Source organism: Mycotypha africana (genome assembly GCF_025528875.1).
Source record: "Mycotypha africana strain NRRL 2978 chromosome Unknown BDF20scaffold_16, whole genome shotgun sequence".
Classification (NCBI taxonomy): domain Eukaryota; kingdom Fungi; phylum Mucoromycota; class Mucoromycetes; order Mucorales; family Mycotyphaceae; genus Mycotypha; species Mycotypha africana.
In genome coordinates this window covers 82,934-98,671 of record NW_026515740.1, presented here as the reverse complement: position 1 = coordinate 98,671, position 15,738 = coordinate 82,934, and the positions used below count along the sequence as shown (strand labels likewise).

Sequence of the window (15,738 nt, the reverse complement as noted above, 5' to 3'; positions counted from 1 at the left end):
CTATTAAGATAACGTTAATTGAGTCTAATCACATATATTCGTGTTATATAATGCTACATACTTTGGAGCAAAGTCATTCGGCTACCCTCATTTTCCTCAGTCTGCAAGCCAACCTGTGTCCTAACGTCAGATTCAATTGAGACGCTCTTCTGATAAGTACGCTTGAATACGAACTCTTTGAAAAAGACTATGATGAATTCAGTGGGTCCAACTGTGTACGGGTAGAGAGGATCACAGGGTATCTGACACGATTCTTTTCACAAAAATCCTTGAAATAAAGTGAATTTAGAAAAAGTTGCATAGTTAATACAAAGTTTTAATTGATTTGGTACCTTCCAATGTTCTAAAGGCATTCTGTAACTCATAGCAGTGCTAGCACGGACTCTTCTAAAAAGGGCTTCCATTGCAAGATCAAATTCGGTTACTATAATCTTTGAACCAGCTTGACCAGAGTATGAGCTCGCAGGGATAGCTGTATTTGAAGTAGAAGCTTCCATTTCGACTTCAAGCTCTTCTTCTTCAGTCTCTTTGTTTAAACGTCGCTTAGATGAAGTGGTTTGATTGAGCATAGGTTGCATATTGAATAGTTTAGAGTATACAAAAAAGACAAACTTTGATGGTAAAGCAACTGTGTTGGCCTGAGGTAGTATTTATAACTATCGAGTTAATAATACTGGAAAGTTCCTGCAAATTCTACAGTATGATTAACTCACTTCTCGCACCTACCCTATTTGGAAAATTTTGGGCAGAAATGGGCGCATTTCATTGGACGATTTCAATTTTTATTTCCAAAAAAATAAAAAAAAGTTAGGATACTGTATTTTAAACGTTTGTCCTAGCTTCTTCGTCAGATGGTTTGGTAGCCCGCCCAAATTGAACAGCCATAGGCCTATTTCCTTTCAATGGGAAACCATTTGTACACTCCAAAGCTTGCTGAGCAGTTGTCACGTCAGGGAACGTAATGAATGCCTGACCCTTTAATTTGCCTTTCACCATTAATTCAACTTTGACGTCTTTTGAAAATACCTTGAAAATATTCTGGAGATCCTCCTGTGAGACGTGTTTATGTAGATTCTTAACATACAGTTTTGAATTAGGTTCTCCAGCGTCGTATTTTCTAAAGGCTGACAAAGCAGCTAGTTCAGACATGGGAAGGCATTTTTCTTTAATAGCTTTTTGCTCATCTGTCAATCCAATTGTCGTAGTTAATGGTTCGGTTGTTGCTGTTTCGGTCGCAACAGAAGCTGACAAGGATTCTTTTCCTTCCGTGTCCCTTTTCAGATCTTCTTCATTAGCACCTAAAGGTAATGTAATAGCCGGCTTTTGACTAACAACTATCTTTATCATGTTATTGTTGGGTTGTTTATGAAGGGATCGTCCTGCTAAGTTGGTTGAAGAAGGCGAAGTTTGGTGGGCTAAATCTTCCTCTCTATGGGCAAATATTACTTTATTCTGATGAATAGCCTCCTTCTGTTTCTCTGCGGTCATTCTAGTCAACCTTAGCCTCTTTACTTTCTCATGTGTAGGTTCTATATCTGCGTCTAACATGCGTTTTCGCTCATTTTCATCTTCTTTTTCCACAGTGTCCTCTTCTAGTTCAGATTCATCACTGGCTAACAGACTATCCTTCTGCAGACTGCTCTTTTTTAAAACAGATGGCTTCGCTTCTTTCACATTAGGACCAAAAGGTGGAGGCATATTCAATTTATTCATCAAATGAAGAACTTGGGTATAAAGCCTTGGAACTGATGCAATAGCATAAGAAATATTGGTTATGATATCGAGTGTAGGATCCGGATAACAATATTTAAGGTGAGGATTTGGTGGGTAGAGAAGACCATGTGTTGATGATATGGGATAGGCTGCCTTTTCCTTATCTTCCGCTGTGAATATCGACGCGGTTGGTATCATGGAAGCCGCATGCTGTGATCTAGGATTTGGCGTGGCATATTCCACGCAGATTTCTTTAAAGTATAAACCGAAATTGATCTTTTGTAATTGTTGATATGCCTTTTCAGCTGTGTCACGGTCAGGGAAGTCTAAAAACACAAATCCAGGCTGTTATACGTATAAGGCTTTAGTTGCAGCGAAAGATTTATCATCAACATCATGTCAATTCTTTTAAAGTATATCTTCTTTCGCGTTTACCATCATATTTGTGTGCATAAATCGAATGTCTATTGGCTTGTAAGGCCGAAAGTACTTTTGTTGCAACTCGATGGATTTTATGATAAAGTCGGGTAAATGCTTCACAAGAAGCGTTGTAATAGTCCCCTAATAGATATAATAGGGATGTTCATGTGAGTCTGCTGTGTGCTGACTAGCGCATTTGAACATACATTGCTCGCCTCATTCATTAAAAAAAAGTTATAAAAGATGAATTTGAAATAGAATAGGAAGGAAAAAGGAAAGGCATGATAAAGTCACAGCACACTTTTTTTTTTTTTTTTCAATTACCTTTTTATTTTTAATGAAAATTGCTATAAAAAATGAAGACAGTGTCCATTGCATTTCTCTTTTCAATAGTTGCATTAATATTTTTTTCTTTTTCTTTTTTGGTGGTCGACAAATAGAATATGAAGTTGAACGAAAATACAATTCTTGTAAAGTAGAATATTCCTTTCAGGAGCCAGGCCAACGATACAGAATTCAGTTTCTTTTTAATGGTTATCTTACCTTACATTAGATTGGCGAAAAGGTTGCATTGGTGCCTTATAGAGCCGAGCATGTTCCAAAATATCATGAATGGATGAAATCACCTTTTCTACAGGAAATGACTGCTTCAGAGCCCTTGACACTGGATGAAGAATATGAAATGCAAAGAAGCTGGCACTTGGACGAAGACAGTAAATGGATTTGTTTTTGTTTTCTGCGCGATTTTGTGACAGGCTGCTGTAACACTTCACCTTCGTATTTATTGCATAGAACTCACGTTTATCCTAACTGCATTGCCTGAAGATTCTAAAGAAGCTTTGAAAGAAATGTCAGATACATCAGTCAAAGACAAAACAGTCATGATTGGCGATGTTAATATCTTTCTGAATGATCCTGACCAAGATCGAACATTTGGTGAAATAGAATTGATGATAGCTGAATCCGCCTTCAGACGAACAGGGAGAGGCTATGAAGCTATCAAAATAATGATGGGATATGGTAAGTTAAATAAAAGTAATAATACGCAGTAGGAATTCCGCAAATTGAGTATTCTGTCTACATACCAAAACACAGCTCTGGAGATGCTCGGCTTTAAAACTTTTCATGCAAAGATTAGCCTAAAAAACGAGCCCAGCATCAATTTATTCAAATCAAAGTTTGGATTTTATGAAGTATCGCGGTCAGAAGTATTCCAGGAAGTATGCCTAGAATGGACATTGTTAAGCCCGCCTACCGAGCCCAGAATGGATGAATACGGAAACAAGATAGAAGTTTATGGCTCAAAGGCGACCGCTGATGATAGGGCAAAAATAGCTGAAGTCTCCAAAGAGCTATTGACATATTACAAGAGCGTAAAAGGCGGTAAATATGAATAACAAAATAAACTATTAGCTAGCAACGTGATTTATTAAAAGAAACCGGAAGAGAATCCACAGCTATTCAAATCACTACTATTACTATTCAGTGTGGGCATTTTCATTTGGTTTACCCACCATTCAGGGGACACATGCAATTTATCAAAAGTTATCACTGCAATTGAATCGATGTCTATCGCAGTGTTCGCTATGCCAGCAACAGCGGTTTTGTTACACCTGTCTGTCATGCCTACATGTTCAATTCTAGATTGTTCAAAGTCGTTCCGGAATCTGCCAGCCAAATTAGACATATCTTCGTTGCTGTTAATGTCTCGCATGTTAAACATTTTATATTGTATATTGAATCCTTTGCCCATCCTTGCTACCAAGCAGTTATCTTTTTCTGTTGTGGCAGGCTTAGTTGAAGCAGCGTTCAAGTCCTCTTTACGGCTGCTAGGATGAATCTTCTTTTTACCTTTCTGCTTTTCTTTCATCGCTATTGCCGCTGCGCCGGCTTGATTGACATGCTGTAACCTTCTATTATTCGTTGATATCTGAGCAAAATAAGCAACTATATCGATATTCGTTTTCAAGCGAAACATTCTTTTGACATTCTGATCCACATTATTATCATTTTTGCTCTCTTCCGCTATCAGCTGGTCCTCTTTTTCATCGCTGATGAAAGCAACGGATCGTTCGATTTGTTTTGAATGCAAAACAGTATCTAAGCCGTTTTCATCGACTGGGTATAAGTTGAATTCTAACGTCAGCGTGTAAGGGTTTATGACTCCAGAATACTCGCTAAGCAACAACAATTCTTCGGTGAAAGGTGGGGTCAATTTACTGGTATAATCGAGTTGACGGTAATGGGAGATATCCTTCAGAAGACTGCTACTACTATTTGTATTGGTATGAGTACTCTTGTCAGAAGGGTAGTAGGCCGATGCTAACAGGCGGTTATCGTTCGTTGCCACTGTCTTTTGTATGTGCGTTTTTGCCAGAATGTCAATATGTATGCGCCATCCATCTTGTCGGACATGTCTTTCTATTCGTTCACTCAAGATCCATGACAGGTGATAACCATACCAGGTATTCAGTCGTGCCATCATAAGGATATCTTCTGTACTCAAACACTCCATTATAGTATATAGAATCTCCATAGGTAATTCAGATAACCGGTACATGATTTAGCAGACTTCTATTGAAGGAAAAAGATAATCAGAAATTTTCATGGAAAACTAACAAAAAGTAGAGTGAAAGGAAAAAAAGAAAAGATAAACGAGGCAGTACGGTTTAGTCTATTGAAAAGGAAAATATAGTAAATGAGAATGGAACATATGATGTCAAAGAAAAAAAAAAATGCTCAGCGTGTCAGCGGATGAGATGGAAGAGGGACCAACAACTGAGGATAGTAAGTTTTTCCTTGTTTAAGCCTTTTCTTAAAATGGTTTATGCAAATCAGTAAAAAAAAAAAGCCAAAGAAAAAGGTTTTGAAAAGCCGACAGTTTGAGTATACACGTCATTTTGGGAGGAAAATATAGACGAAGCGCGGTTCCGTAAAGATATGAGATTGATTGCTTTGATATATAATACTTTAGGGTTATCTCCTTTTTAAGGTGTATAAAAAACGAGATATTCAAGAGGACAATTTATATGAGCATGTCTTTGGAAGCATTGCAAAAATAGAGTATGGCTACAAATGCTTATAAGAGAAACTTTGGCTTTTTTGATATGCATAAATGAAACGTGGGTGAAGGCGAATGCAAGGCGAATGCAAGATGAAAGGGGGCACAATTCTATCTATATGTCTCTTAGTAATAATTTGATGTCAAAAATATAAAGCTAAACAAAACAACAACAACAACAGCAATGGCATTTCGAATGAAACCGACAGGATATATTTACACTAAGTCATTTTTGCTGAGGTGCTACTGCTGTTGCTGATTGATGCTCGTATCAACATCCATGGACGGAGAAGAAAATATTGGTAAAACAGAAGAATCAGCAGTACGTTGATCTGATCGTAGATATAACTCTTGGTACTGAGTATTCTTACTATGATCAAAAGATGCACGCTGCTGCTGCTGCTGATGAGATGTTATAATGGATGAGAAATCAATAGATGGCGAAATAGGTCCTGATGAGCTTGTTCTATTCTCTCGAGTAAGCAAGCGCTCATTCGGATCAGCAGTTGTGTTAGTAACTGAAGCCGTCAAAGTTGCTGCAGCCGCTGCAGTAGAAGTGTTATATAGATCAGTGAAGCTAAATCCAACATGATGTTGTTGTTGCTGAGCTGTTGACACAACTGTATTTGAAGGAGTAGTGGCAGGTGTACTGTTTGCAGAAGAATCATTATTAATGCAAGTGGCTGTATTGAACGTACAAGTTGTTGTAGAAGAAGCTGACTGTAATGAGGTGGACTGCTGAGGAGACAGAAGAGAATTGGTAGAATTGGTAGGAGGAGCGGTAGCTGCTGCTGATATAGATGAATGGTTTAATGCAGAGTGAATTGAAGTTGTATTGTATGATTCATTGGTTGTCTTATGTGATTGATTTGAATGATGTTGATGGCCCTCTATAGCAGCTGCATTAGTGGTATTAGCAGCTGCAGTATCAAATGGATTTGCATCAAAATCCATGCCAGATGGAGTAGGTGTATTAAATGTTCTCTGTGTGTTGGGTGAACTATTATCTGCACTGGCCAAATTGTAAGCAGCAGCAGCAGCAGCAGCAGCACTTTCGTAAGAGGAATAAACAAAAGCTGCAGGGGGCAGACTTGCCTCATGTGTAGTAGATATTGAACCAACGGCTAAATTGGTGCTGTTGTTAGCAGTTGTGCTATGTTGGCTGCTACTTCCAAAATGGCTGTTGCTACTACTGTTATTAGCGGTACTATTATTTGGATGGTTGTAGTTTGCATATGATAGTTGTTGATGTTGTTGCTCTTGTTGTTTTTGAAAAGATTGAGGTAGTGAAGCTTGTGCAAATGATGCTGGAGTGATTATATTTTGATGCTGCTGTTGAAATAGATTATTATTAATGGAGGGAAAGGGTTGATGTAATGTAAAACGTCCATCACTGCAAAGGTCAGCCGACACATGTCGTTGCTTTATTCTTCGTGCTTGTTTACGAACAGGCTCTAGGTACTGGCAATTATTGTTACTATTATTGAGTTGTGGGTCGTCAGAAAGAGCACGAGCTTTACGTTGCTGTTGTTGTGTTTTGAGGAATTGAGTATCGTTTAACTGACGGTGATTGTGGATTTTTACGAAATATATTTGCCTCGACAATTCTACAGATATGAAACCTTTAGGCGCTGGTATATCAGATTTTGAAACGAGTGTTGATGATGGAGTTGCAGGCATTGGTGAAAATGTAGCCCTATTACGATTTACTTCTTTGAAAGAGTTTTTTGTTGTGCTATTGGGCATATCATTATATGGTAGTTGTTGTTGACGACTGATAAAGAGATTGTTTTTTGATGTGATTTCCAAAGGGCCCACAGGCAAAGTTTGTTGGAAGTTGCTGGTGCCAGGTGGTGGTTGGGTATAACATGTTTGCTGCTGAGGATGTCGAGGGACTGAAGTAGAAGAAGATGGAGAAGAAGTACCAGCTCCTTCTGTGGTTAGCTCAGTAGGGAAAGAGGATACAGAGCGATTATTTGATATGATCGTTGGATTTGGAAATGTTTGAGGATCAATCTGGACCGTCTCGCAAATGGACTGAAAGAGCATTGTCAATTCTTGCTTAACGACATGGTACAGATCTTCGTTACCAGCAGCTGCCATACAAACTTTACTCCAAAGGTGATTCAGTTGTTCGGTGCGTTCAATTGAATCCCGTAGTTTGATCTTTTGACGTTCTTCAGAGAGTCTATTGTAGAACCTTCGCTCGTTCCAATGAATATTTGGAAATTGCGCTCGGACACGATTTCGAATCTCTTGAGTCTGTAAACGTAATCGAGCTAGTTGACAAATAGCTTCGGTTACCTCTTTTGGCCACGAGCGTTCGATTTCTTCGGGCTTCATTAACTCATGATTATGTTTACCCGCTTCAGGATTTAAGGATTTTCTAAATTCCCATTTATGTTTCTCATTTTCGAACAGTACGACGCGCCAGCGGCAATCGCACCTTTTAGAAGGACGTTTTCTTTGTGGGTTGGCTTTCGGATTTCGAAGGGAATCAGGGAGACCTTCTCGAGAGCAGTACACATAGATGTTCTATGAAAGAAAAGGGAGAGATAGAAGTAGCTCGAAAAGTTAGAGCGGAAGGTATTTTACAATGAAAACCACAATTGAGCATGGAAAGTTCTATCTTCTAAGCAAAGATGTTTCTGTGATTTTGTTTTACTCAAACATATGTATTGCTTAAACACTTACTCTATGTGTACTTGCTTCTTGCTTGACAGTAAAGCCGTATTCAGCACACAACTCTCTACAATTCTCTATAGCTATTGCACTCTCATCAAAGGTCATACCGATCAAACGGTCATAGAAAGATTCGAGCTTTTATTCCAAATTAGTATTACATCAATATTTGTTTTGCACAAATAGAGAAGAAACCTACAAAAATAGCTTGCTCTTGTTGCTGTTCCGGCGTCAACGGCTGGTGTGTAGGATTGTATGGATGATCTTCATTATTATGCTGGGCTGGTGATGCTTTTTTGGACATTCTTTTGCACGGTTTTTGCTTTAAATAGACAGAATTGATGTATCGTAGCTGATGTAGTGTTACGGTGATTTATAATACTAAGCTTACAATAACAATAAGTGCTGTAAATCGTTGCAGAAAGATGTTCCTGAAAGGAAAAAAGGTAGAATAGTAATGATATAGATAAATCTAATATGAGACTATCTACGAATAGCGAACCCGTTTTTATGAGGATAGAAAGATAAAACTTTGCTGCAGTCTCAAACAGGAAAACAAAAGTTAAAAGAAAGAAAACAAAGTGTAATGAAATGAATTGCGCTTTGTTTTTTGGTTTCTGGTTATTTTTATTTTTTTTTTTTTTTTTTTTTTTTTCTTTTTAGCTTTTTTTTTGATTTCGACAATTAAAGTTGGACCTGCTTTGATTGCAAAAGCGGGCTGACTGAAACTTTGCCAATTGCAAGTCTGGAAGTTACCATAGTTCCCGCTCAATATGACAACCCCACCTCATTGAATTCAAAGCCAGCTCTTTCAATAAAATGGCTAATTGGGATGCCAGAGAATTAAGCTCACAATTTTGTGCTGAAGCATCAGACAGAATGAAACTCAAGTACATGCCAGGCTATATAAATACTTTAACATGGCTTGTATCTCTACATAATTGACGGTCCTGCAAAGGATATATTCATTCGCAATTCTAGATGAGACAAGAGTTGCTACAGCAAATATATATTGTACAGAAAATAGCAAATGAACCCTTGTAAATCAAGGAAGTGCAAGTCGTTTTTGCCTAATAGCAGTCGATAGAAAAGGGGATAGAATGTCGAATGGTGTTCCTTTTTAAGAACGATTGGACCCTGAATAGGGTTCATTAAGAAGAGATATGATTTACATAATCAAATAGCTGACAAACAGATACTCAGCCAATCAGGTCGTCTAATATGGAACGGAATAAAAATTCTCGTAGTGTATGAAACTCGCATTTCAGGCATGTGCAGTTTGTTCGTTAATACTATACGTTGTTGACAATCATTCAAGAATTAACAAGAGGCAAGTTTCTGAAACCTACAGAAAAAATATTTTCCAAATAAGTACAAGGGATTTCAAATGGAATGCACCTGCCAAAACGATGTCGCAAAAAAAAAAAAGTTCACGGAAACAGTGTTGTATATTTGTAGAGAAGAGTATGTGTGCATATAATTGTTCAATAAGTTGAACGGCCCATAGAGTAGTTATTAAAACGCTTAATGAAGTTGTTTACAAAGATTCCACAAGATGAATGGGCAACTTGGAAGCTAGTATCTGCAATTACTATATTTTCCAAGTATAAACCCTCTTTGAGGTTTGGAGAGTAAGATAATGTATCGCTTGCCTCTCAAACAAAACTTCAGCGGCATTTTTATTATCCAAATCAAAAAGATGCCAGCGGGCTTTGCTTCAAGACTTTCTATTATCTCCTCTTTGCCGAGATGGCTTTTAATGATTCTTGGCAAACGCTTCCCTTCATTATCTTTATATGTTTTCGTATGGATAATACTAAGGTTAATTTTGACTTTCTGTCTGACATTTTTTGCTCAATAACTACGGTAAGTAGTCCTTGGGTTTGCAAAAGAGTTAAAGAGTGATATGGCCCTCTGACGTTTGCTTTGGAATTAGTCGTTGACATTGTCTTCTCACTAATACTACTGTTGACTTCTCACTAGAGCTAGAAGTATTTTTGTTTACTTAATATATAAAGACTTTTTCATGTACATCATAATCTATTTGCCGCTTAGGCTCAGGTTTTGATTTTTTAGAGGATTTTCAGGTTCGCTAGAATCCAGAAATGTAATTCCAATAGCTTGTCGATACAAATCAAAATCACCTTCCACTTCAATTACGATTGTTTCATCTCTAAGAATTCCATCCTTAACATTAATTATAACAAAAGTTACGCTAACATTACTTATTTTTTAGTTCCGGATTGAACACAGGTAGAATCAATTAAAAACACCAAGAGCCAACAACCACCTTGCTTCTGAAGAGTTCTTCGTCAAATACTACGAACACTTAAACCTCACCATTTTGGCGAAAGGTGTATGTAAAGAAAGTTTATTCCGCCAAAAGAAGGCATGCATTACTCTGTATCACGGAACTGTCAATCAAAAGAAGAGATCTGATTTACTGCTGTGGATCGCCCTAAACTGCCACTTGAGCTTCTTTTGAACTATACTCATGGAGAGATTACACGCTCCAGAACATTTTTGCTGAACGCACACATATGACTTAAGTTGACAGACGTTGGTCTGATTGAAAGCTTCGGTAACAGAAAATTATGATTGGCTCTCCGCCGTAAAAATCGAAGTTGGCACCCTAAGGAAGTATTTATCTCCTAGTTTTTTTACTTTGGGGCAACATAAGTAGACGAAAGAAGTAAATCTTTGAGACGATTAAGTTATAGTTTCAAGATTAAACTACACAAAAATTGAGACGCTTACCTGTAAAAATCAAACCAGCTTCGTGCTGGCGATTAGAGGATGGTGTTAAGTGATTGTTGCGGGTGACTTTGGTTTTCTAGAAAACTCCGCAGGTCTTCCCGTTGACTTCCAGATCGAAACGCTAATTGCCAATATGTTTTTAGCAGCGTATCTGGTACTTCGGTCATATGATAATATTCCTTGGTAGAGCAGCTGCGTACTTGATGTTTGTTATGATCTAGTCCGCTTGCCGCTGTGAAGACAGATCTTCGCCCTGGATCACGGAAGGACTCATCTTTGACTTAATTCTTATGGGCTTCTGCCACCGATTTGATTTTTTGCAAGATTTTGGCTTTGTACATGGTGAGTAGTAGCTATCAGGATGAAGAAAGAAAGTATGAAGGAAGAATAAGAAGAAGAAGATGGAAATCAAAGGAAAGACTTCAAACTTATTTTCTGTAAATGCTTCGAGTTTGGCAACATCTAGTTTTTATTACGATTGGCAACAACAACCGTTATCTACTTGGCGGAAGAACGTGTCTGGGATCGGTTTAACGCGTAGTTCAATTCATATGATCCATAATTAAAGTCTCGTAAACCATAACCCTGTATCTATTGCTAATAAGACCTGTTTTACACCAAAATATTCAGTACGTCTCGTAGTACTTTAACGTAATGCCACTATCAATTGACGATTCATTGAATAAATAATTGGAGACATTATTTTGAAGGTCAGTGGACATTTTTCCAAGAATATTATATCACTTCATCCTAAAGTAATTTAAAATTATCTGAATTAAAAATATATTGTCCAATAAAATTTGTATAAAGTGTAAAATTGCAGCTAAAACACTGTATTTGCTTTTTTTTTTTAAAAAAAAAAAGCTTTCTCCTCTGTTTCCATTGAAATTTGATAAGAAAAATAGTCGCTTAGGCCCCCAAACCTTCTTATCCAATACTCATTCACCTCTTATAGTAATTACATAAAATGGCCATTGACATACCTACAGCCAACGAATTATATTGTCTATTGGGTTCAGCCCCATCAAGCATCGATTTTAAAGCTCTACTATCCACAACAGATGATGTTAAGCCAACCATATCTAAACTAGCAGATTATGTTTATTACGCCTTCAAACCTTTAGGCATATCATTTTGCTTTACATACAAAGAACGCACTGAAGCAGAAGCATTGAAACCAGGCGCAACGCCTTCAAACAGTACAAGTAGCAACAATGCTATGGACAATCTAATTTTGGATGCGATAGACATATACAACGGTGAAACACCTGATGGCTTTTTACCTTTCCAGCAGAATATCTTACTACCCTGTGGAATTACCAGTAGTATGCATGCTTATGAGATTGTTCAAGCATTAGGAGAACCAGACCGCAAGGGCGGAGGAGGACGAACCAGAATGCCTTGTTGGATTGAATATAAATTTAATAACACAAATAAGAAAAAAGACTCAGGCTTGATGATACAATTACACGGTGTGGAATGGGAAGATCGCGAAATGGGATGGTCAAGCATCGTTCTCTATTAAACCAGCCCTCTACTTGGGTTCTAATTTTATATCACCTCTTATCGCCCAATGTAATATTTAATTCCTAAACCAATATATCACTCTTTTGCAGTCGTCGAATACTTGGCATATCGAAGGCAGTTTGCGTAAAATATTTTTAGAATTGCCAAATAAATGAAAGCTGCCTCTGTTAGAAACAAAATTCAGCAGCATACCTACTGCATTAAAAAATCTCTGTATATCTCAACGTTAGAAATCTATTTAGTATATAGGCTTTGTATAGTAAAAATGACATATCCAACAAATTGGTATGTTCATAATTCGTCTTTTGACAAATTATTAAACCACATATTTGTGCTGAGCACAAGTATTACCTTGTTTCTCAATTGTCATGCTATCCTGTTTCACCGCGGCTGGTTAAGAAGTGATGTTAGTAGTGATAAGCCTCAGAACTTGTCATTGTTATGTTAAGAAAAAAAGACCTGGCTCTTTATTGGTTGTATCCGTCCATAGTCATAATTTTCAAACAAGTATCATTACTATTGATATCCAAGAGTATGCATGAGGAAATATTGATATAGAATACAGTAATTATGCTTCATCATCAGTAGCCCAGTAGCATAATCGCCTTGGTTAGTACCAGATATGTATAAAGTAATATTTTTATTTACAAAATGAAACCGTAATATACTTACCCATATATAACGCTTTTCCAAGCTGTACTATTACGGAAAGTATCTTTGCTTCTAAGAATCAATGTTACTATCGACACTACGGAAGTCCCTCGCTAGGAAAAAATCAAGTCGTAAGTCATATTCAGACACAAATTTTTGCTTGGAGGTTTTTTATTGTTGAAATATACTTACATATTGCTTATGCTGACGATGCCCCGCGCTTTAGCATATCATTATCGTGAGATATCATAAATATAAATTTTGTTTACAGTTAAATTTGTTGATAAGAGAGGAAGGAAACCTGCAGATCTATATTCTGCACATTAAAAGAATAAAAATCTTGATGATATTCCTCGTACAAACTGTTGATGAGATGAATTAGAACGCCTTCATCATGCAATAAGTTCGTGCAATTATGGTATTAGTTGTTATTTACAATAAAGAGAAAGGGCATATTTATTAACATCAACGAGAATTTATAATGTATAATGCTTTCAAAGCAAACTCTAAAAAGCTAAGGCGCTTCCTTGGGACAGATAAGCTGTTTATACTCCTTGATAGTACCAGAGAACTTCTTCAACACACCGCCTTCACAAATCCAAATTTCATTGCATACGGAATTGATGAATCTTTCATCGTGAGAAACAATAATGACGCCACCTGTGAATCTCTTTAGCGCTTCCTGTAAGGCATCCATAGACTCCATATCCAAATGATTAGTCGGTTCATCAAGAACCAAAATATGAGGGTTCTGTAAACTAAGAGTAGCAAAAGATACACGTGATTTTTGACCACCAGATAGTGTTTTCATCACTTGTAAACCGACCATACCAGTGATACCGAATGAGCCCAAGTGACGGCGATATTCTTCTTCTGTCCTTCCTGGGAATTTGTCAGCCAAAAAGGCGACAGCGTTCTTGGTCAAATCAAGCTGATCAATGTGATGTTGGGTAAAGTAAGCAACACGAAGACGACCATTTCGGTGCACCATACCAGAGGTAGGTTTATTTTCTTCTGTCAATAACTTCAACATGGTGGATTTACCAGCACCATTTGGACCTACCACAGCAATGCGGGAGTCCATCCTAACGTCAATGTTAATATTGCGGATAATAGTTTTTTCTGGCACATATCCGAATGTCGCTTCTGACATCTGTAGAATAGGCGGAGACAATTGCTCTGGGTTAGGGAAAGAGAAGGTAACAACTTCTTCATCTTCCGGTGGCTCCAAAACAGGTAGTTTTTCGAGGAGTTTGATTCTTGCTTGTGCTTGAGGTGCACGCTTAGCATTGTATCTCCAACGGTCGATGAATTCTTGAAGATGTTTACGATACATTTGTTGTGATTCATACTCCTTGAGTTGATTTCTACGACGTTCCTCTTTAGTACCCCAAAAATTGGAAAAATTACCCTTATAATAGTCCAATTTTTCAGAGTGCATGTATAAGATGTCAGTTGCCACTTCATCCAAAAATTCTCTGTCGTGAGAAACCACAAGTAATGTATTGGGCCAGTGTTGTAAGTAATTTTCCAACCAAACAATTGCAGGGATATCCAACATATTATCCGGTTCATCAAGCATTAATACATCAGGCTTACAGAACAAAGCACGAGCAAGCGATATTCTCATTCTCCAACCACCGGAAAATTCCTTAGTGGGCCTCTTTTGTTGCTCGGTATCAAAACCAAGACCAGCCAAAATTGCAGAGGCTTTACTTTCGGCTTTATCGCTTTCAATTTCGACAAGTTTGCTAAACACCTCCTTCAATTCAGTATCTAGACTAGATCTCTTTGCCTCATTTGCTTTCTTCTCCTCTTCTGTCAAGTCTCCTTCCGCTGAATCTAAAGCATTGATCTGAGCGGTTAAATCACGTTCCTTTTCGAGTAAATGTTCACGCCATACATCAGCACGTAAGACCATTTCAATGGCAGGCGTATCGTCACCATGTACCTAAAGAAGGTTTATTTAGTCCCAAAGTTTACAAAGCAGTATTCCATTTGTTGAAAGCACATACTTCTTGTTCAACGTAAAGAATAGAAATATGCTGAGGTACAGCTACTTCACGACGAGAGATTGCTCTCAACAAAGTAGATTTACCAATACCGTTTTTACCAACTACACCATAACGTCTGCCAAATGCAATCGTCAAGCTAGCATCTGTCAAAATACGACGACCTGCAAACGAAATATCAAAGTTGTCAATCTTAATATCTTTGTTTTTGCCTTTGGTTGATGTGTAATCCAAAATAGGGTTGTATAATTTGTATTCTTCTTGTAAAGCCTTTTGCTCGTCTAATAAACGAGATGCCTCGTACTGAATCTTCAAATTACTCTTTTCTTGACGCTTGGCAATTTTGGCTGCAATTTTGGCTTCAGCTTTACGCAGCTTATCTTGATTAACTTGCGATTGAACACGTCGCCCTGAAGCGTGCTCTAAATCAACAGATCCTCGACCAAGGTTGGTAGTAGAGGAAAGGCCACTTTGGTTAGCCATGGTAATGGAGTGTTCTAGCTTAGATAACTGTTTAGGTGCTGCTGCTTTTTGCTTGGCTTGTAACAAATCGGAGAGTTGTTCACATAGTTCGTCAATTTTATCTTCTTCTCCTCCAGCATCTAATAAAATAGGCTTAATGAAGTCGGAAACAGCATCCTCATCCTCATCGAAGTCATTTTCACGCAGATATCCATCAATGTATTCAATAATAGCCTCATCAGCTTCAGGGACAGCCTTTCGGATAAGCTGGATAGACATTTCAATAAAGGATGTGGACTGTGTAAATAAACGCTTTAGAGCCTTTTTGTTCCTCGACTTTTTATACAGTTTTTTTTCATTCAGCAGCAAATAAACTTTCAAGTCACACGCACTCAAGAGAGATGAAAGTTCTATTTGTAAATTCCAACGTACTTTACAACATCTGCATCAAAA

General features: G+C 37.7%; 7 protein-coding genes across 7 annotated transcripts; 3 read left to right on the top strand and 4 right to left on the bottom strand.

Annotated features, from left to right (window-relative positions):
* Positions 1 to 822: 822 nt before the first annotated feature.
* On the bottom strand, positions 823 to 2,061 carry BDF20DRAFT_829525 (uncharacterized protein; the record flags this gene model as incomplete). Its single annotated transcript, XM_053078327.1, has 2 exons — positions 823 to 1,179; positions 1,447 to 2,061. Coding segments are annotated over 2 exons (972 nt in total), but the record flags the coding sequence as incomplete, so codon positions are not given.
* Positions 2,062 to 2,576: 515 nt separating this feature from the next.
* BDF20DRAFT_917603 (GNAT domain-containing protein) lies at positions 2,577 to 3,530 on the top strand (the record flags this gene model as incomplete). Its single annotated transcript, XM_053084589.1, has 4 exons — positions 2,577 to 2,603; positions 2,687 to 2,846; positions 2,926 to 3,153; positions 3,229 to 3,530. 4 exons carry the CDS (start codon positions 2,577 to 2,579, stop codon positions 3,528 to 3,530), a joined length of 717 nt encoding a protein of 238 aa, XP_052930967.1.
* A 32-nt stretch (positions 3,531 to 3,562) lies between these two features.
* BDF20DRAFT_829651 (uncharacterized protein) lies at positions 3,563 to 4,693 on the bottom strand (the record flags this gene model as incomplete). Its single annotated transcript, XM_053078336.1, has 5 exons — positions 3,563 to 3,702; positions 3,745 to 3,906; positions 3,958 to 4,123; positions 4,199 to 4,352; positions 4,461 to 4,693. The coding sequence occupies 5 exons, from the start codon at positions 4,691 to 4,693 to the stop codon at positions 3,563 to 3,565; spliced, it is 855 nt and encodes a 284-aa protein (XP_052930966.1).
* Positions 4,694 to 5,065: 372 nt separating this feature from the next.
* BDF20DRAFT_231220 (uncharacterized protein) lies at positions 5,066 to 8,496 on the bottom strand. Its single transcript, XM_053074967.1, has 3 exons — positions 8,076 to 8,496; positions 7,889 to 8,014; positions 5,066 to 7,729 (listed from the first exon to the last, which is right to left on the bottom strand). The coding sequence occupies exons 1-3, from the start codon at positions 8,178 to 8,180 to the stop codon at positions 5,438 to 5,440; spliced, it is 2,523 nt and encodes an 840-aa protein (XP_052930965.1). The 5' UTR covers positions 8,181 to 8,496; the 3' UTR covers positions 5,066 to 5,437.
* A 3,104-nt stretch (positions 8,497 to 11,600) lies between these two features.
* On the top strand, positions 11,601 to 12,158 carry BDF20DRAFT_908426 (uncharacterized protein; the record flags this gene model as incomplete). Its single annotated transcript, XM_053083479.1, has 1 exon — positions 11,601 to 12,158. The coding sequence occupies one exon, from the start codon at positions 11,601 to 11,603 to the stop codon at positions 12,156 to 12,158; it is 558 nt and encodes a 185-aa protein (XP_052930964.1).
* A 267-nt stretch (positions 12,159 to 12,425) lies between these two features.
* Positions 12,426 to 13,193, top strand: BDF20DRAFT_840214 (uncharacterized protein; the record flags this gene model as incomplete). Its single annotated transcript, XM_053079360.1, has 3 exons — positions 12,426 to 12,553; positions 12,855 to 12,942; positions 13,083 to 13,193. 3 exons carry the CDS (start codon positions 12,426 to 12,428, stop codon positions 13,191 to 13,193), a joined length of 327 nt encoding a protein of 108 aa, XP_052930963.1.
* A 43-nt stretch (positions 13,194 to 13,236) lies between these two features.
* Positions 13,237 to 15,664, bottom strand: BDF20DRAFT_900642 (P-loop containing nucleoside triphosphate hydrolase protein). Its single transcript, XM_053082751.1, has 2 exons — positions 14,827 to 15,664; positions 13,237 to 14,762 (listed from the first exon to the last, which is right to left on the bottom strand). The coding sequence occupies exons 1-2, from the start codon at positions 15,562 to 15,564 to the stop codon at positions 13,326 to 13,328; spliced, it is 2,175 nt and encodes a 724-aa protein (XP_052930962.1). The 5' UTR covers positions 15,565 to 15,664; the 3' UTR covers positions 13,237 to 13,325.
* Positions 15,665 to 15,738: the final 74 nt, after the last annotated feature.